Source organism: Rhamphochromis longiceps, linkage group LG15 (assembly GCF_057381845.1).
Source record: "Rhamphochromis longiceps isolate RC_006_pf linkage group LG15, R_longiceps_female_GT1.1, whole genome shotgun sequence".
Taxonomy (NCBI): Eukaryota; Metazoa; Chordata; class Actinopteri; order Cichliformes; family Cichlidae; genus Rhamphochromis; species Rhamphochromis longiceps.
The window spans coordinates 24,325,817-24,345,587 of NC_140571.1; the positions used below are offsets into that span (position 1 = coordinate 24,325,817).

At 42.6% G+C, this 19,771-nt stretch overlaps 3 protein-coding genes across 3 annotated transcripts; 1 reads left to right on the forward strand and 2 right to left on the reverse strand.

Annotated features, from left to right (window-relative positions):
- Positions 1-487: 487 nt before the first annotated feature.
- Positions 488-3,758, reverse strand: LOC146652719 (uncharacterized). The gene has a single exon (XM_085381324.1). It carries the CDS (start codon positions 3,694-3,696, stop codon positions 1,813-1,815), a length of 1,884 nt encoding a protein of 627 aa, XP_085237450.1. The 5' UTR covers positions 3,697-3,758; the 3' UTR covers positions 488-1,812.
- Positions 3,759-10,507: 6,749 nt separating this feature from the next.
- LOC146652720 (uncharacterized) lies at positions 10,508-13,759 on the forward strand. Its single transcript, XM_085381226.1, has 4 exons — positions 10,508-11,596; positions 11,778-12,152; positions 13,140-13,270; positions 13,471-13,759. Exons 1-4 carry the CDS (start codon positions 10,847-10,849, stop codon positions 13,757-13,759), a joined length of 1,545 nt encoding a protein of 514 aa, XP_085237352.1. The 5' UTR covers positions 10,508-10,846.
- Positions 13,760-15,803: 2,044 nt separating this feature from the next.
- Positions 15,804-19,261, reverse strand: LOC146652721 (cytochrome P450 2K1-like). Its single transcript, XM_085381327.1, has 9 exons — positions 19,005-19,261; positions 18,722-18,884; positions 18,486-18,635; positions 18,231-18,391; positions 17,947-18,126; positions 17,213-17,354; positions 16,859-17,043; positions 16,529-16,670; positions 15,804-16,451 (listed from the first exon to the last, which is right to left on the reverse strand). The coding sequence occupies exons 1-9, from the start codon at positions 19,209-19,211 to the stop codon at positions 16,264-16,266; spliced, it is 1,518 nt and encodes a 505-aa protein (XP_085237453.1). The 5' UTR covers positions 19,212-19,261; the 3' UTR covers positions 15,804-16,263.
- Between the last annotated feature and the right edge of the window lie 510 nt (positions 19,262-19,771).

The window sequence follows — 19,771 nt, forward strand, 5'->3', positions numbered from 1 at the left end:
GCTCTAAATCAAGTATATAATATTAAATGAATATTGCTGGATCAGCTACTTCTACTTAAAACATATTAAAACATGACTAAGCACAAAATCATCAAGAATAACATCTTATAAGTGCTGTGTAAGCGCGTGCGGCCTCCAAGCTCAAAGCCTTTGCCCTCCATAGATCAGCCAGACTCGCGCTGGCTGTAGCTTTTAACCTTTAATTACCTTGAGCACAACTCTAGAATAAGCAACAAACTGCAATGTGTATGGAATGATCATGGTTACATCTGCAATGGAAAATCATGTTATTATTCTGGTACCTGTAAGAAAAGATCAAACTAAAGTTATCACCATCACTGTAATGCAAAGAATAATGTAAGATCAAAAACTTCAATTTATGCTTAATGCAAAGCTGGTTATATACTTCTAATGAATTAATAATGGCATATTAAAATATTAAATGATAATGAGAAAAACATCTCCTCCTTATTCTACAATTCCCTCTGTTGACCTCTGGAGAATCCAGAGGTCACAAACAGTTGTGTCCCTCCTTGGCCTACACATTCAGTTCCACATGCATCCTTGGCATCATTGACATTGGAGTAATGACTCCAGGGTCCACTGCCCTCACAGACATACTTTTAAACATTCTTCTGGCACAAGGGATGAGACAACAACAAATAACCATAATACCCACCACAATAGACAAAGAAAACATGACCGAAGCGATAACCCCCTTCCACCGTCCGAACACTCAGGTCAGCCAGCCTTCTAACGGATTATCAACACCGGAGTGATCATGCATAGTTTCAGAAAGGCTCTTTAGGCCCTCCAGAGCCTTGGTTACCGACACATTTGGAGCAGTCTTGTTTGAAATAAAATTACAACACTGATCGGCCAATATAGGACAACCGCCCCCTTTTTGTCCGCTAACGACATGTCAAGGGCCATTCTATTCTGCACTCCCATTAACGAGGTCGGACCCACCTGCTCCGCCAACCCCTCCATGCCGTCTCTGGTGAGGTTAGAGAGCCTCAGTACATTATAGTGAACATAATTAATCCTATCTACATTCTTGTGTTCTTAACCCTTTTGGATCAACCCCCGCTATTTCCACCCCCAGAACCAAATACATAGATTGTTTGCGATGCCAATTCCCCAATGATAAAGTTAACGCGTTTCCAGAGGGGCTAAAATCCCTCTGTAGTTTAAGCCCGTTTTCTGATCCTGATTCTAACAGTTCCCAATTTTGCCCAGTGTAACCCCTTACCTGGTCCCAATTACGGCACCAGCTGTCATAAGGACGATTTCCCCTCTCGCAGTGCGTACTCACTGAATAATCCCAACAGACCCACACATTGTATCCCCTCCAGGCACTGCCGACGTCCCTACAATTAACAACATCACACAGATCAAACGTAAAGGAAGTTGTGGCGCCAATAACATAATCTAATTCTAAACCACCATATGTGCTGAGACACTCATCCTTTTTACCAGAGACCTCGCGCTTCACTCTTGCCCGCAGCTTTAAATCACTATGGACCACGCGTGATGTAATTGGTGTATCAAACAACGCCGGACTGGCATGGCCTCCGTGCTCAGACTGGTTTCCCGGGTCGGTCTGCAACAAACAAATCAAAAAACAAATAGCCATGATTAGCAACATAGTTAACATCAAACTCATAATAATTTTGAACATTGTGATGGCTTTTGAAACTCTTCTTTCATCACCAGTGTCTAATTGTTGTGATGGCATGGTGGTATGTGAATGTTATGGTGTAGTAAAAAGTTCAAAGCCCTTTATCAGAGCCTCTCTCTTGTTTTTGGTGTTCAGTGTGGTACCGCTCCTTTTCGTTGGCGCGGCGATCTCCTCCTTGGCTGCTCTTCTTTCTTCGACCTTCCGGGTAGACTACCGGTCGGTCCGTTGCACAGGTGTGAGGGATTATTGTGCCGCTCAATTTCACCTGCGTCGGGTTGAGATTGATCCTTCCCCACCAAGCCCTCGTGCGCAGCCGCGCACTGCGTCCAATGATACCAGGTGTCGCTTTTCCCCTTCAGTTGGACCGCTGTCGCCGTCCGAGCCGATACCTCATATGGACCAGTCCAGCGAGGCTCCTTCCACTTTCGTTTGATGACTCTCAGCCACACTGTTTTCGCGTCCGGGACCTCTCCTTCTCCTGTGGGCCCTTTACAAGCCGCCTGTTTCGTGAAACTGGACACTAGCGCCTTTAGCTCGTTCCAGTAGTCTGCGTGGGACCGGTTCCCCTTTTCGTCCCGTTCAACCGAGGCCACCGTCCAAGGTGCCGGAAACTGTCTCCCGGTTTGCAGCTCGTATGGTGTAAAACCTGTGGATTGATTAGCAGAACATCTTATGGTCATCAACGCAACCGGCTGGGCTGCGACCCAATTTAGCCCTGTTTGCGCGCAGATTTTTGCCAATTTGTTTTTCAAATTTAGGTTCATTCTTTCTACTTTCCCCTGAGACTGAGGATGATAGACCGTTCCAAATTTATGCTGGACGCCCAACATTTTTTCTACTTTTTCCAAATCTTGATTTTTAAAATGGGTTCCATTATCTGATCTAATTCTTTTCGGGAACCCATGACGGGGAATGTAATGATTGATTAAACACTTAACGACAGTCTTAGCATCCTCCTTTTTTGTAGCCCAGGCCTCTGGCCAGCCGGTCAGAGCGTCAACACACACTAACAAATGTCTTACACCGCCCGGCCCGGAATCAATCATATCAGTGAAATCAATAACAATCTCCTCTCCCGGCCTCTCAGGGGGCCGAAACTTACCCACTTCCGGTTTTACTGCTGGCTTAGGATTGTGTGCCCCACAGATTAAGCTCATCCTGACCTTCTCTCTTATCATTCCTCGCAGCTCAGGATGCCACCAATGACACAAATTTCTTTCCATCTGGGCTCTCCCCACGTGGGCAAGTCCGTGGGCTTCATCCACCTTCTGTTCTGCCATTTTGGCTGTCAGCACGGGGCGCCCGTCTGGCCCCCTCCACAAATGTCCATCCTGCCAGGCTCCTTTGTTTTTCCACACCCCCTTTTCCTCTGGGGATGCCTCCTCCTGGGCCCGTTTAACTTCCTCAATCAGATCAACAGATATCTCCTCTTCTGGAGTTACCTGTATCATTTGTCTCCGTCCTTGGTAGCCTGCGGCCTCCTTTGCGGCTTCGTCTGCTCTCTGGTTTCCTTTTTCCACCATGCTGGTTCCTTGGGAGTGAGCTTTGCATTTTATAATGCTCACTTCCTCTGGGTCAGCCAAGGCCTTTTCCAGTTCCTCCATTTCATGTTTGTGGGAAATAGGTGCATTGGTTGCTGTTCTGAATCCTGCTCTTTTCCACTGAGGCAGCTCCACATGCGCTGCTCCAAACGCATATGCCGAATCGGTGTAGATGTTCACTCTCCTGTTCTTGGCTAGTCTCAAAGCTCGAGCTAAGGCTATCACTTCAGCTCTCTGGGCCGACTGCTTTCCCTCAATCCTTCCTGACTCTCTGACCTGATAATCTCCTTCTACTCTGCAAACCACTGCATACCCTGCTTTCAGTCCTCCTTCGTCTCGGTGGCAACATCCATCGGTGAACCAGTCCTCAGCTCCCGGTATGGGTTCGGCCTTCAGGTCCTCTCTAATCTTTTCCTCAATCTGTGCTCTTTTGGCGCAGTCATGTGGTTCCCCTACACCCATTAAATCTGCCATGTTAATTCCTTCATGTGTGAATGTCAAATTTGGGGCCTCTAAGACTTTGCTCAGTCTCTTTTGTGCCCGTGGTGACATACAAAATGCTTGTGAATTCACGTATGCCACTATGCTATGTGTAGTGAGTATTTTTAGTGGGTGTTCTCTCACTACATGTGCTGTTTTTTGGATAATTCTAGCGACCCCTGCTGCATGTTGTATGCATGTATGATGCTTTGCTTCTGTTGGATGTAGTTTTACACTTACATACATGAGCACTTCTCTACCCCCCCCTTTTTTCTGAAACAACACTCCATTTACAATTGAGTTTGTTTCAGAAACATCCAAATAGAATGGCTCATCATAATTGGGTGTGGCTAAATCTGTGCCTGCATAATCCTGTTTTACCCTAATAAATGCGGCTTCAGCTTCAGGCGTCCAAGGCAACTCAACCTTAAAGTTTCGAACACCAACTTGCTTCATTAGGCCCCTTAAAGGGGCAGTTTTGCCTGCATAATCCGGAATGAACTGCCTGCTGTAACCTGTTAAACCAAGAAAAGAAAGCATTTCTCTCACAGCTCGCGGTTTTGGGTGTGTCAAAATTTGGTCTCTGTGTGTGTTCATCAAACCCACTGATTTGTGTGCGATTACCCGGCCCAAAAAGGTCACTTCAGGGCGAACTAACTGCAGCTTGTCTTTACTTACTTTAAAGCCACATTCCGCCAACCTATTCAACACAACGAACGATGCCGCTGTACAATCCGCTGCTGACGGGGCTGCAATGAGAAGATCATCAACATATTGTATTAATGTACAATCATTAGGCAAATTACATGACGACAGGGCTTCTTTAAGCACCTGATTGAAAATACCTGGAGAAAGTGCAAAGCCTTGTGGCAACCGTGTGTATCTGAGTTGTTGGCCTCTGTATGTGAATGAAAAAAATATCTCTGAATGACTCATGCAGAGGAAGACAAAAGAATGCATTTGCCAGGTCAATACACGTGAACCACTTTTGGTCAAATGTGATAGCTGATAAAGCTGTGTACGGATTTGGTACCGGTGCAGTAGTAGAGAGCAATATTTCATTAATGGCTCTCAAATCATGTGCCATACGGTATTTTCCTGTTCCATGTTTCTCCACTGGTAGAATTGGTGTGTTCCACAGTGAGTGAGAGGGCTCTAACACCCCGGCCCTTAGCAGGCCTTCTATTGTTTCTGTAATTCCTTCCTCTGTGGTAGATGAGTCATTGTCGCTCTCCTCTTCTGCCATGCTTTTGGTCATTTTGTCCTTTACGGTCTTCAGCGTGTTTAATACTTCCAATAGCCCTTGCGGGGCTTCAAGCATTCGTCCGAATACTTCTCCTGCCCATGTGTCTGACTTGGCCATTGCTTTGGAATGTTTTGTCCTGGTTTGGGCCTGCTCTTCTCTTGCTGGTGTTGGCAGCCCGATGAAAGCCGGTTGTGCCATCCTTTCCACCGGTGAAATCATTTCCTCGTTTGTTGGGGTCCAATCCGCTTCTCCAGTCTGGTCTGGCAGGCTCTCTCTTGATACTTCGGCTTTTGGCCTGTCTCCTCTCTCATGCGAACTAGAAGGCAAAGGCAAGCCTTCCTCTGCGGCTGATATTATCTCTTTCCCTTCCCCACTCAGGGACTGACATTTAACTGTCATAGGCCCTTCATTATGAAACACCCGTTGTGCTCTGGTGTATTCAACATCAGCTACTCCTCCCACAACCGCTGCCGTCTGTTCATCTGGGCCCTGAACTTGTCCTCCTCTGAGGGTCATTACAGGCCTGACATGTTGTCGTCCTACGGCATTAGATGTTAATGTGGCCCAAGGAAGAATCTCTGCTGTGTGATACTTGTTAGCATCTCCTGGTTTTGGAATCCAGTTGTTCATTTGGTCTTCCAGCTTCTTATTTTGCTCTTTCAGTTGTTTCAAAGCCTCCATTATGCTTTCCATATCTTCTGTTTCCGCTGTGTCATCCTCCTCCATCCAGGAAGATGCTCCGTTCCACAAGAACATCCACTTGCAACACTTTGCATGAGTTTGCTGTAGTTTCTTGAGTTGTTGGTTAATTCTCCAGTTAATTGAACTTTTCTCTGCCTCGGTTTGCAGTTGTTCCAGTTGCTGCTCACATCTCTCTCCTTCTATTTTGAGCACAAGACTTAGGGCTATTTTGTCATCCAGCCCTCTCTGTTGGGAATCAATAAGCTTGTTTAGCTCAGCTTCCATTGCTTTGCATTCCTTCTCAGCTAACTTTGATGATCCAGGGCAAGCTAAGCGAATAGCTCTTTTTAACTGTTCCTGCTGCTCCTTCAGAGGCTTATAGCCTCTGTGCCCAGTAGGTGTCGTGCTCGGGCCGTCAGCCATTATCCTAGAACACAAGCTTACCTCCCTTTTTTGTGACGTTATACGGCTCCTCCTTCTGGATCACTCCGCAATGTCTGCCTGTTAGCTTTCAGAATTACTTTCGCTCCTCCAAGGGTCACTGTCTCCTTATGATCTGCTTGGTAAGACACACAGCCAACGCAGTGTGTCAAGTCTTAACCAAGCCTCTTTCAATATTCGCTTTTAATGACCACTTTTCACTCTGTAACATAAATGTTATAAACTCATACACACTACATATTGACCTCGGGGCACAAAACAATAACACAGCTCGAATTCATTCACACAGCCTTAAAATTTTTTTCACAGAAAATTGCCCCAAAGCAATATCATGTTTGCTCACAAAGTGACAAATTCACCGTGTTGTACCGTAGCATAGGCAAAATGAGCCGCGTCTGTAGGCACCCAATTTGGATCATTTTCATTCTCAGTTATGTCCTTTAAGCCTCGAAATAGGAGAAGACAACGTTGTACATAGGCACTTAATTCATGCATCTCAATCTCAGACCACACTGTCATCTCATAAGGTGCATCACCTTCATGTGCAACAATGTGACACTCACAGCCGACCCCCAGCACACCCTCCATTTCAGTAATTTTTATACAACAAGTGATAGAATGCAGCGCTGCCATGTTTGCTTATATTTTATATAACTAGGAAATTATCTGTGTTAAATGGGACTGTTTAATGCATGGGACACAATATAATCATTTATTGTTGAAGGGACAAATGTCAAAGGGGTTCTAACAGGTCCACTTTATTGCGTGCTCATAAATTTTGTTATCTGGGTCACTCACTCAATATGCTTTATTGTTTGAAGTTATTAATTATGTCACGCTTATTAGTGGCTCATATTTATTTACGGCCTATGTTTGAACTTGACAACAAAGGCAGAGCATCATTTCATCCTTTCAGTGTGAAACACTCCACTTTCTCTGTGTCATGGCAGCTCAGAAAACTTCATGAACTTTACTTGCTCAAAATATAGCTTTAAATCAGTTATGCTATCAGTATAAAATATTTAAGATTTAATTAAATTATTTTCAATTGACTTACAGCAACTTACTCTGATCTAGGAACGCTCTCTTATCCTCCTCAAAAACTGAAGTTACTCAGTCTTAAATGCTTTTTACATTACATAAATCAACTGTGATTAACTAATAACCTTCTAGTGATTCCCACTTGGTTTAAAACATTCAAAAGCCTTCTAGGGACCTATTCTGATCATAACCTATGTGTGTGTAAGCTTGTTTGCACTTAACCCTCTGCACTCAAGGCATTTACTACACTTTATCAATCCGGACAGTCACGCCGAATGAAGCTTCTGACCTTCAAAGGCCGAGTGCCAACTCATTATAAGCACATTTGCAAGGTGTGTCTGAAAATTATTTAAACCACTCTTTTTAAATCAAAAACTATTTACATTGTTATAACATCAAAACCAGCAGCCTATTTACAAACTTTCAGCAATAAAAAGCCTTCTGCTTATAAGGCTCACACACACTCTGGGCAGGAAGTGAAAAGCTCCGTTCTCCTCCCAGCCACACGCTCATTTGCATGTTCACACCGTCTAAAAATAGCTCTCAGCGCTGCAGCTGCGCTCTCATCACACACAGGGTCACACAAAGCTCAGATAGAATTCTATTCACAAAAGACGTCTTATATTTACAATCACTGACAGGCCTGACAGATTCAGCACCTAACAAATTTCGACAAATTTAAGTTAACGGGTCCAACCGAAGAAAGTCTCACTTTTTTGTAATCAATTAACCAGTATCTGTTTCCTCCAGAACAGCCTATGGCCTGATTTCTAAAGAACCTAAACAATTTTGACAAATTTTAACATCTCACCGAAGCAAGATAACTTTTCTGTAATCAATTAACCAGTATCTGTTTCCTCCAGAACAGCCTATGGCCTGATTTCTAAAATCCCTAACTCAATTTAACTGTGTCCAAACAAGCACATGACACCGTTTTAAACGATGAGGAGACTCGGTAACTCCTAGCTTATTTCGGGATGCCCTGTACCCCACAGTTAAACCAAACTGAACTAACCCTGTTCGCCGACAGGTCAAGACCGCGCGTCCACGACCAGGAGGGGGCGTAACCCCCGGGCTATGTGCTTCTTAGCATCTTCCAGTGCCGTCCTATAACAATTTTCACCTAACCGATTTTGACAAATTTTAACATATCAATTAAACAGTATCTGTTACCTCCAGAACAGTTTCTGACCTAATTTGTAAAACTATTAACCAGTCTCTGTTTCCTCCAGAACAGTTTCTGTCCTAATTTCCCTACCAAACTACCTGAGCCTTCAGCTCAATATCCAGGGACTCAAACCCAACATTATATCTGTTACCTCCAGAACAGTTTCATATTTCTTCAACTTCATTAAACACTCTTAAACAACTTTAACTGCATAACACACGGTGATTCTCATCAAAATCAAAACAGACACTCACCAGCAACGTCAGTGAGTAGGCTTTTAATTTAATGCAGCCCAATTTGGCACAATTTGGGAATCAACTCAACAGGCAGTGCCTTACCTTTTAGATGCACCCGGGAAGCTCACTCACATCAGATCCCTGGTCCGTGCCTGTCCGCTCGACAACCTCAGACCGTCCACACCTCACACTTCCACCCCAATACCACAGGACGAGCCCCCAAAATGTTATGGTTCAAAAATATTGGGGATGGACACCAGAGGAAAAACCCACAATAACAACACTGGTCCGGTCGGGTTGAGTCAAACGATGATTTAATGATCACACACGTGGGAGATGGACACTGTATGCAGACAGTCTCAGATCTCATCTCAAAAAACACATCACCATAGTTTTATGAAATCAGGGTATTAGAACGCCCCCTCATGCGTAGTGACAGGTGTAATACAATCAATGTTGACAATTTTATTTAACACAAAGAATAACATTGTCTCCTTCCCGAGGGCAGACGCTGACTGCCCCCGTCTCCTGGAACCGTCTGTACCCTGCTAAGACACAACATGGCAGCTACAAGGACTCTTTCATTTGTTAAGACCATCAGTGTGTATTGCTCTAAATCAAGTATATAATATTAAATGAATATTGCTGGATCAGCTACTTCTACTTAAAACATATTAAAACATGACTAAGCACAAAATCATCAAGAATAACATCTTATAAGTGCTGTGTAAGCGCGTGCGGCCTCCAAGCTCAAAGCCTTTGCCCTCCATAGATCAGCCAGACTCGCGCTGGCTGTAGCTTTTAACCTTTAATTACCTTGAGCACAACTCTAGAATAAGCAACAAACTGCAATGTGTATGGAATGATCATGGTTACATCTGCAATGGAAAATCATGTTATTATTCTGGTACCTGTAAGAAAAGATCAAACTAAAGTTATCACCATCACTGTAATGCAAAGAATAATGTAAGATCAAAAACTTCAATTTATGCTTAATGCAAAGCTGGTTATATACTTCTAATGAATTAATAATGGCATATTAAAATATTAAATGATAATGAGAAAAACATCCCCTCCTTATTCTACACTCTCCCTCCATCCATGCTTGCAAAGTTCTTGGAATGGCTACGCTGAGGGCTTTTTGTAGTTGGCTAATTGGTGTTCGGTTTTGCAAGTAGGTGCCTTCAGGTGTGTATTTGAGTGGTTGCAATTACCCGATGTGTTTTGTATTTTGGATACATGTGTTTTCCGAATGGCACCCTGAGATTTCATTTTGTGAGCGAAGTGTCTTATGTATGAAATAGAGTGTAGCATGCAGGACCATGTGTGTTGCATGAGGGAGTAGGTGTGTTGCATAATTGGTACTGGGGTGCAAAGCAGCGCTTTTGTTTAAGGTAGGGGTACATGTGTTTGAGGTATGGTAACAACAGCTTCACGTTGTGTTACTTTAGTCTAAGCATGGGTTTATAGTGTTCAAGCAACGGGCAAAAACTGTAATTGCATTTTAATTTTCAGATTAATTTAAATTCACTTAGGTTCAATTCAATTTTATTTCTACAGCGCCAAACCTCTAGGCGCTTTATATTTTAGGGTAGACCCTACAATCATGTTGCTTCACAACAAAGTTCATCTTTAGGTGTTGTATATTGTAAATTCAGGTCTTGCTGAGAACTGGCTTCACAACAGAGGAGCCTGCGAGATGATGGCATTTCTTACTCTCTTTTTTTGGAAACTCCAGGAACCTCAAGTAAGCCTGCACTCTGAGAGAGTTTAAGACACGATGGAGCTTGCATAGTCAAATTATTTTAATTCTGGCTTTGAGGCCTTTTTTCATATGACAGGGAAGCAGTTTAGAGTCTATAATCACTGTTAAAGAGCATATCCTGGCCAAGTCAGATTCTTTAGTTTAGTCTGAATTACAGTTTTTGCCCGTTGCTTGAACACTATAAACCCATGCTCAGACTAAAGTAACACAACGTGAAGCTTTTGTTACCATACCTCAAACACATGTACCCATACCTTAAACAAAAGCACTGCTTTGCACCCCAGTACCAATTATGCAACACTCCTACTCCTTTATGCAACACACCTACCCCTTTATGCAACACACATGGTCCTGCATGCTACACTCTATTTCATACATAAGACACTTCGCTCACAAAATGAAATCTCAGGGTGCCATTCGGAAAACACATGTATCCAAAATACAAAACACATCGGATAATTGCAACCACTCAAATACACACCTGAAGGCACGTACTTGCAAAACCGAACACCAATTAGCCAACTACAAAAAGCCCTCAGCGTAGCCATTTCAAGAACTTTGCAAGCATGGATGGAGGGAGAGCAAGAGGAAGAGGAAGAGGTAGAGGAGGAGGAGGAAGAGGAGGAGAAGGCCGAAGAGGCCATGAACGGACCCATATTTCTGATGAAATAAGAGCAACTTTGGTGGACCATGTCATCAACCATGGCCTGACTATGAGGGAAGCTGGGCAGAGAGTCCACCCACATCTAAGCCGCTTCACAGTGGCATCTGTAATACGAACATTCCGACTAGAAAACAGGTCTGTCTTCACCTCCATACCTTCTGCTCTACTCAGATGGTTTCATAGCACTGTTCTACAGTATATCACATTACCATATCAAGTGTACGGGGTGCTAATGCTCCTTTTGCAGCCAAAGTGGCTGATTCCTTATATTGAAGTACAGTGTTGTACAGTGGATGACACAGTACATACAGTAAAGTACTGTAAGAAAAATAAGCAAACCGATGACAATATGTGGTTGTATTCCTCCAGAATGACCCGAAGACCTTCTGGGGGAGGACGGCAACGCCTGTTCACACAACAGCAGGAACTTGCCGTTGTGGACCTAGTGAGGGCAGACAATGCCATCCGTCTCCACCAGCTACGACGGAAAATACTTGCAGACAGGCGAGTGTTCAGCAACATAAACCATGTGAGCATCACCACCATCAGACGCATCTTGGGTAAACTCAGCATCACCATGAAGCAGCTCTACAGAGTCCCATTCGAGAGGAACAGTGACAGGGTCAAAGGACTTCGAGCTGAATATGTACGGGTACGTGTAACTGTCCCTTACATTTACAATAGAGTATTGGTGAAGTCCAGTAGCAGCTGAATATGTACCATATCAGTACCACATGGATCTATTCTGAGAGCTACACAGGTACCTGTGTGATGGGGTGAGGGTGCCGTATGTGTAGCACTGTAGTACAGTGACATGTTCCCCTTTTTTTCAGAGAATCTCGGCCATGGATGGAGCTGCACAGCCTCATGAATACATTTTCATTGATGAAGCTGGATTCGACCTGAGCAAAACAAGACGACGGGGTCGTAATGTAATTGGCCAAAGGGCAATTGTGCACGTCCCAGGGCAGCGCGGGGGAAACATCACATTATGTGCCGCCATATGCCTTCGAGGGCTTCTGCACCATCATGCAATACTAGGTCCATACAATAGCCAACACATACTCACATTTCTAGATGCTCTCCATGATATAGTTGTACAGAACAGAGCAGATCAGCCCAGGTTTGTGGTGATATGGGATCATGTCAGTTTCCATCGGGCTGCTCTGGTCCAGGCCTGGTTCTCCAACCACAATCAATTTGAAGTGGTATGCTTGCCCCCTTACTCACCATTTTTAAACCCTATTGAGGATTTTTTTAGGCTTGGAGATGACGTGTATATGACCGCCAACCACATGCCCGCATGCCTCTTCTGCAGGCAATGGAACAGGCCTGCGGCGACATTCAGGTGACAGCAATCCATGGATGGTTTCGACATGCAAGAGGATATTTTCCCCGGTGCCCAGCGGGAGAGGACACTGCTTGCGATATTGATGAGGTCCTGTGGCCAGACCCCAACAGACGGCGGGATCCATGAGCCCACTTATGCACAATTGTCATGGTTTTTTGTGTTTACAGTATAGTGTTTTTTCTATTGCAGTATTATTGTGTTGTGGTTTTTTTTTTTTTTTGCTTTATCTGAATTCATGGTACTGCGATGTACACTATTGAGTAGGTCTATTTGCGTTTTTGGTTGTTTGGAAATGTGTCTCCTGTAAATGTGCCTTCTGAATACACAATGGAAATCAAGGACTGCAGTGTTTTATGTAAAGAAGACTAGTGTGTTCCCCCTGATCTGTAAGTGTTTGCATATGATGCAAGTATGTGTCATTTTGTCAACAGAGTTACATTTTGACAGAGGAATGTTAGGTTTTGACAGCAGAGTTTAGGTTTTGGGAGTGGAGTTTCATTTTGGCACAGATGTGTATGGTATATTTCCCAGTGTTGTGTCGTGTTTACTTGTGTTTAGAGTTTTGGCACAATGAGCGACGTTTTGCCAAATGTGTTCAAGCAACGGGCAAAAACTGTAAGAGACAGAAACATAGTGGTGATCCAGACCTTTATCTTTTCAAGCTAATTCTATAGTTTAACTATTTGATTTGATCTGACCTCATGGATAAACACAACTGAGTATCATTTGCATATAGGCATACAACTGTTTGCTTTGTTTTCTAATAACATTACCAGTGCCAAGCATGTATTACTTGGAAAGAATTTTAAGAAGTGAGCCCACTCCTTGTTGCACGGCCCTTCAGGTTCTCTGTCTGCCCTGCAAGCACTACATGCCATTTGTTCTCAGTTTGGTGACAGTCCCCACCAAGGCCTTTCCCAAACTGCAGTCTCAGTTCATGCTCAAACCATCTGACATCATTTACTATGAATCCGTGTCTGTGTGCATCTGTGTGATGTCAAGTCTAAGATGCAGTTTTGCCATGTTGTGTGAACATCTTCATCTGACTGGGCTGAGGTAGAAGTGGAGGGCTAGTCATGGTTTTAAAAACAAATTCCGAGTATAACAGTGGCCTCCTGCCATGTCATCGCTGCCAGAGGACTCCACGCCTGCTGGTTCTGTTTTGTCGCTGCCAGGGGTCTCCGCACCTGCTGGTCCTGCTTCTGTTCCCACTGGGGGGTTCTGGAGAACGGAACCAGCTGTCTCCGCTGGAGGATCGGAGTGGCCCGTTCAGTTGTCTGTCTCTGTTGGAGGCTCCAGGGAGTTCATCCAGCCATCAGCGCCACCAGATCCTCCACCTACGGCTTCCACACCACTGACTGCACTGCCACCACTTGCTCCATCACCTGTGGCTTCCACGCCATTGCCTGCAGTACCACCACCTGCAGTTTCCACACTGTCACCTGCAGCTGCATTTTCCACTAGTGGTGAGTGGATCGATCCACATATCGATTGTACCAATACCAGGTCGGCATCGGATCGATACTAGTGTGACCAGGAGATATTTTATTTTGTATTCTTATGATCACAGTTATAATTAGAAGTATCAATCATTAATCATTTACCATTGTGGAATCTGATGACAGTATAATCTTTGTTTTATATCTATGGTAATCTGAGTAAAGATTAATGTATGCATGTTATCATCATTGTAATCAAGTCTCAAATGGTACCCACAGCATTGTATTCACCGTCCATAACTGGAGGGTCCAGCAGGACCTTGTTCTAATTCATTTGCAGGCCTACATCAGAACATGCACATAGAGAGTTATGTAAACACGCACGTTCACCCTTATTTACACAGGGAGGTCATGTCAGGACATTCTCTAGTTGGACACACAGGCTCACAGAACTGCACAACATGACATGTCACACACTTCTCTTTCTCTAAAGTATCATCTGATGTTTGTATAAGGAGAACTTTGGACTATGGGGAGACTTATCATTTCCAGTAAGGTCTAACTGTGTGATGTCATCATGGGTTATATAAGGATGGGGAACGGTCCACTCTTTGGAGATCTGTGGCTGTACGCTTGTCTTCCCATGCTTCTGTCTTAGAAGTGTGCAATAAAATCACTATGTTTGTCACCTACACAGACTCGGCTGTTTTTCCTTCTTACCCAAACTGAACCAGACGCAACACTAGCCTGGTGAGATCGATTCTAAACTTTAAGTTCTGGACTTGTTTGCAATGCTGTGGTTTTGGCAAAGACGAAACAGTCAGGTCATCGAGGTTTGCGTAGACTTTTTATTAAAAATCTTTCTAATAAATATTGATAATATTCATTTTCTATAAGCGTTTTCTATTTAATTACAAACTTTGTGCCAAATATGTTCTGGGTTTTAAGTATTTAATAATAAAAAAGGAAACATCACAAAAAACGCTTGAGGTCATGAAAATGAGATTTGTTGAGATTTGTATCGGTGATACTGGCCTGTATTTACATGTAGCCTGGCTAAATTAACCAGCCCAGAACACAGATTATCTTTGGGGTTCTTTTAATCTGAATGATGAAGTAAGTGCTCAGAAGAAAATAACAAGGTTGTAAAAATAAAGAAATAAAATTGTTACAGACAGCTCCTATCCAGTAACAGCTTTGTGCTCTGGTAACCCACTGCTACTGCAGGTTATTTCCCCAACTTTATCAGCATCTGGAACTCAAGTCATGGTCGGCCTACTGAACGGTGTTGCTGCCTTCCACATGTCGTGTCAGTAGTCCTCCTCCGTTCAGCAAGCCTTCGATCGGCTGAAGCAACATTTCTCATGTGTGCCCATCCTGATCCAGGTTGACCTCAACAAGCCTTTTGTGGTGGTGTTTTGGACTCAGGGGTTGGGGTAGTGCTGTCCCAGCTCTCCGATGGAAAGCTTTGTCCCTTTAAAGTTTAACTTTTAACATTTATGAATTCATCACCTATCATCTTTTTGTTACTTAAACGACTTTCACATATTTTTTCTGGGTTTTATGGTCTAGCAGTGATCCACTGAAATGGATGAGGTGCTTTTTGAACTCTGGCTTGTTGTAAAACTCCTTGTTCTCAATATTTGCATTTAGGACAAAGGAAACTCAGAAAGAGGTCATTGCCATTTTGTTCTGAATCACTTTACCCTCCACTTTGTCAATATAATAATAATAATAATAATAATAATAATAATAATAATAATGGATTGGATTTATATAGTGCTTTTCAAGGCACACAAAGCGCTTTACAATGCCACTATTCATTCACTCTCGCATTCACACACTGGTGGAGGCAAGCTACGGTTGTAGCCACAGCTGCCCTGGGGCAGACTGACAGAAGCGAGGCTGCCATATCGCGCCATCGGCCAGAGGCGATATGTTTGCTTGTGTAGTTTTGGTGTAATTGTGCTGTAGAAGTACTGGGGCGGGAAGATTGTGCATTTGTTTGTTGTTCAGAATTTGTATCATGTGAAAAAATGTCATGCCATTGTTCACATAGTGTTGAATAATTTTTATTATCTAGTATTTTTAACTATTCAGACTGTTATACAGGTAGATGGTAAATTAATGGATAAGACTGGGTTATACAAAAACCTTGAAAATAAAATTTAAAAGTGGTTTATTTAATTTTGTAGATCATGTGAATTGCTTTGAAATAACAAATAATAAAACCCCACAGAAAGGACTAATTTAAAACTAAAATAAGACCTCCTTTAGTACATGAGACTGGGGAGTACATCAACTTTGGAGCATAAGCAGCAACACAGCAGTTTTTTTCTTTTTCTAGATCACAAAAGTGTTTCAAAACACTTTCTAAACACAAGCGATTATTATTATGCATTAAACTGAGCTGGATTCTTTAACAGGCCAACAGAAGTATATTGCTATGGCACATTACCTTTACTGAGCAGAACAGAAATGTTAGAAATCTTACACTTGGGCCTTAACTTTGTTAAGAACACCTCTTCATCACATACAGGAAACAGCACACAGTTTGTGAGGTGAAGGGCTGAGTGTTAAGCCCACACTTGGAGTGAGATCTAATTCGTCCCCTGAAACTCCAGGAGCAGGTGTGAAACGAAAATGCTGCAAGAGGGTGGCGAAGAAGAGGAAGAGCTCCATCCTGGCCAGACTCTCTGCAAGGCAAATCCTGCGACCTGCAAGAGAGAATTCATGAAAAATTGATTGTTCTCCTATGAGCAGATGTAACCTTAACAGTGAGGAGCTCACAAACCTGCAGAAAATGGAATGAAAGCATCTCTTTTGACAAACTTTTTCTCTTTGTCCAGGAAGTGAGCAGGATAAAAGCTATGTGGTCTCTCCCACTCGTTGGGATCATGCAGGACAGATGTCAAGAAAGGAAACACTGTGGTTCCCTGCAGAAATGACAATACACAAACTGAAAATGCCTCCTGTATGTTAAATAATAATGTCTTATAGTAATTAGTTATGTTACACACAGTCCTTATTATCCTCAACCAGTCCAAGTACCTGATGGGCCACAGCTTTGTTGAGTATTTTGTTGAGCTTTGTTTTCCATAGTAGCTGTGTTATTCAGTCTTACCTTCTCGATAAAGTGACCCTGAAAAGTGATGTCTCGGGTGGTTTTGTGAGGAAGTGCAGTGGGGATGATGCTGCTCAGTCTCTGTGTCTCATGGATGACGGCGTCAGTGAAGGGCAGATTTTTCCTGTCAGCAACCTGCACCTGTCGATCTCCTATGACCCTCCTCAGTTCCTCCTGGACCTCATCTGGAGTATGAACAAGAACAGTGTACACATTTCATCCCTATGAGGCGGACTAAAACACTTCACCATACTTGAAAACTCCATGAAGATCAGATTTTGTTTCTGTGATGGTCTGTTTTCAGTAAAAACAATAATTGGCATATGCAAGTTGTGGATTACTTAGACTTCTCACCTTGAATTTTTGGATATTTGGCCATAAGCAGAAGTCCCCATCTCAGTGTAGTTGATGTTGTCTCAGTGCCAGCAGCAAACAGATTCATGACTGTCATCATAAGGTTTTCATTATGGAAGTGACTGTTGGTAATCCCAGATTCCTGCACATAGACATTTAACGGCAAAGTCACTAAAATAAAGTTTAAGGGGCTTCAGTAGTACAAAAAAAGAAGTTATCCAACACTGATTTTACATGTATTTCCAATCCCTGTGTAGGCAATACCTCTAAAGAATTCACATAGACATAATGTCTTATATACAGTGCCATGAAAAAGTATTTTTCCCCTTTGTTGAATTCCTCTTGATTTTTATGCATAGTTATCACACATAAATGTTTCAGAGCATCAAAAAACTTTAATTTTAGGCAAAGTATTTTGTATTTACCCAGGTAAATATGAATTACAGGTTTTAAATGATTATTTCATTTATGAAGGGGAAAAACTATCCAAACCTACCTTGTTCTGTGCAAAAAAGTATTTACCACCTAAACCTAACAAATGGTTGTGTCACCCTTTGCATCTAGAACTGCAATCAACCACTTCTAAATAAGCAGTTCTGATAATGTCTTTCAATCAATGTGGAGGAATTTTAGCCCACTGATTGGGATTTTTTCACTAGTTGGAACAAAGTTTCACCCTGAGCTTCAGTGAAACATTCATGAACACCAACTTGAAAGATGATAGAGATGCCAACCTCCAGATTTTGTTTGCGAACCAGAAAGGCGTCTACAAAGCCTCTGCACATCTGGGGATTCAGAGTCTCTTTTAAGCGACTGAAGATGGTTTGGTTTTGTTTCTTATTGGCAGAAAATATTTTGTGTATTTCATTTCTGTCCGCAGTCCACTTGAAGAGCGATGGAAACATGTTGAAGATCTGTGAATCATCACATTTATATTTGGGATTAAATAACATTGTTGAATTGATACAGTTTATGTACTTTTAAAAATTCCGTAGCTTCAAAAAATAGGAATTGATACCTGTATTGAGGGACTTCCACTAAGTCTAACAATTCTGGCTGTCCGATCTACCAGAGATTTAAACTCTGGATCATTATATTCAAATCTGCTGCCATAGATGATGGAGCAGATAATATTAGAGACTGCACAGTTAACTGGTTGGGTTGTGTCAAAAGCTTCTCCTGTTACAACAGAAATAAAATAGCACATGAACTTTAGAAAAAATGTCAGTTTATTTACTATTTACTAAACTCAACACAATGTGATTAGTTTTACCTTGAAATTTCTTAAAAACTTCGATGAGGTATTGACATTCTTCAATTATTTTGTCCTCACATGCTCTCTTGCCCATCCCAAAGTCTCTCAGGTTAGTCAGTGCAAAGCGCCTCATTTCTTTCCATGAATCGCCGTTGGACCACACAACCCCTGAAATGAAATTTTTACAAAGTAGTTTAACTAACACTAGATTCTGAAAAATACATTTATTGTAGCATAATAGTCACTTTTCATACCATGTCCTTGACTAAGTTCACGCATGATCTCCGGTTTATTTCTGTCTCCAAACACGTCATCATAGTCTACAAGTGCCTCCTTCACTGTCTTGTATCCTGCCAGGACCACCACTTTTTTAGTTCCCAGATAGACCGTGAAGACTGATCCATATTTCTTGGATAACTAAGAACAGAAAAAAGTTCATTCTTTGACACAAATCCAACAAAACAAATGTAGGCAGCTCCCTGTAGAGCTGAATCTTGAAAACCACCTAAAAGAAAAGTAATGCAAAAACAAACTCACCTCCAGTAATGTGTTGTAGGGTTTTTTCAGGTCAAGCTGAAGTAGGTTCCCAAGCAACGGAAGTGGTCTGGGTCCTGGAGGCTCCTTACCATGTTTTTTGGTACTGAAACTGGAAGGGGAGATTAAATACATGAACAGGAAAACTGTGAAAGCCCCCAACAAGAATGTGTAACTGAAGCAATGGAGAAAAACATCTAATATCCCCATGATTATAAAACAAAATGTCCTCTGATAGTTCTTTGTACACAGCGACTCACTGACCCAGCATTTGGTACTGAAGTTCTTTTTCTTTCTTTTTTTTGTTTCTTAGTTGACCAATCTAGACATCCACTACAAGGGGGTGGGAAAATGCAGTAGAAAGGTTAATCTGAATGGGGGAGACCATGGTTCAGGTGGTTGGGAAGATCATCTGTAACTGGAAGGTTGCCAGTTCGATCCCCCAGCTCTCTCTGTCCTGGTAGTTGTGTGCTTTGGCAAGACACTTTACCCTACCGCCTACTGGTGTTGGCCAGAGGGGCCGATGGCGTGATATGGCAGCCTCGCTTCTGTCGGTCTGCCCCAGGGCAGCTGTGGCTACAACTGTGGTTTGCCTGCATCAGTGTGTGAATGTGAGAGTGAATGAATTATAAAGCGGTTTGGGTGCCTTGAAAAAAAATTATAAATGCAATCCATTTTTATTTATTGATGTATTTATTTAATTTATTTTGGCACTCCATCCATAGTAATGTGTTAGACAGAAATCATATTTCAAATGGCATTTGGTACTT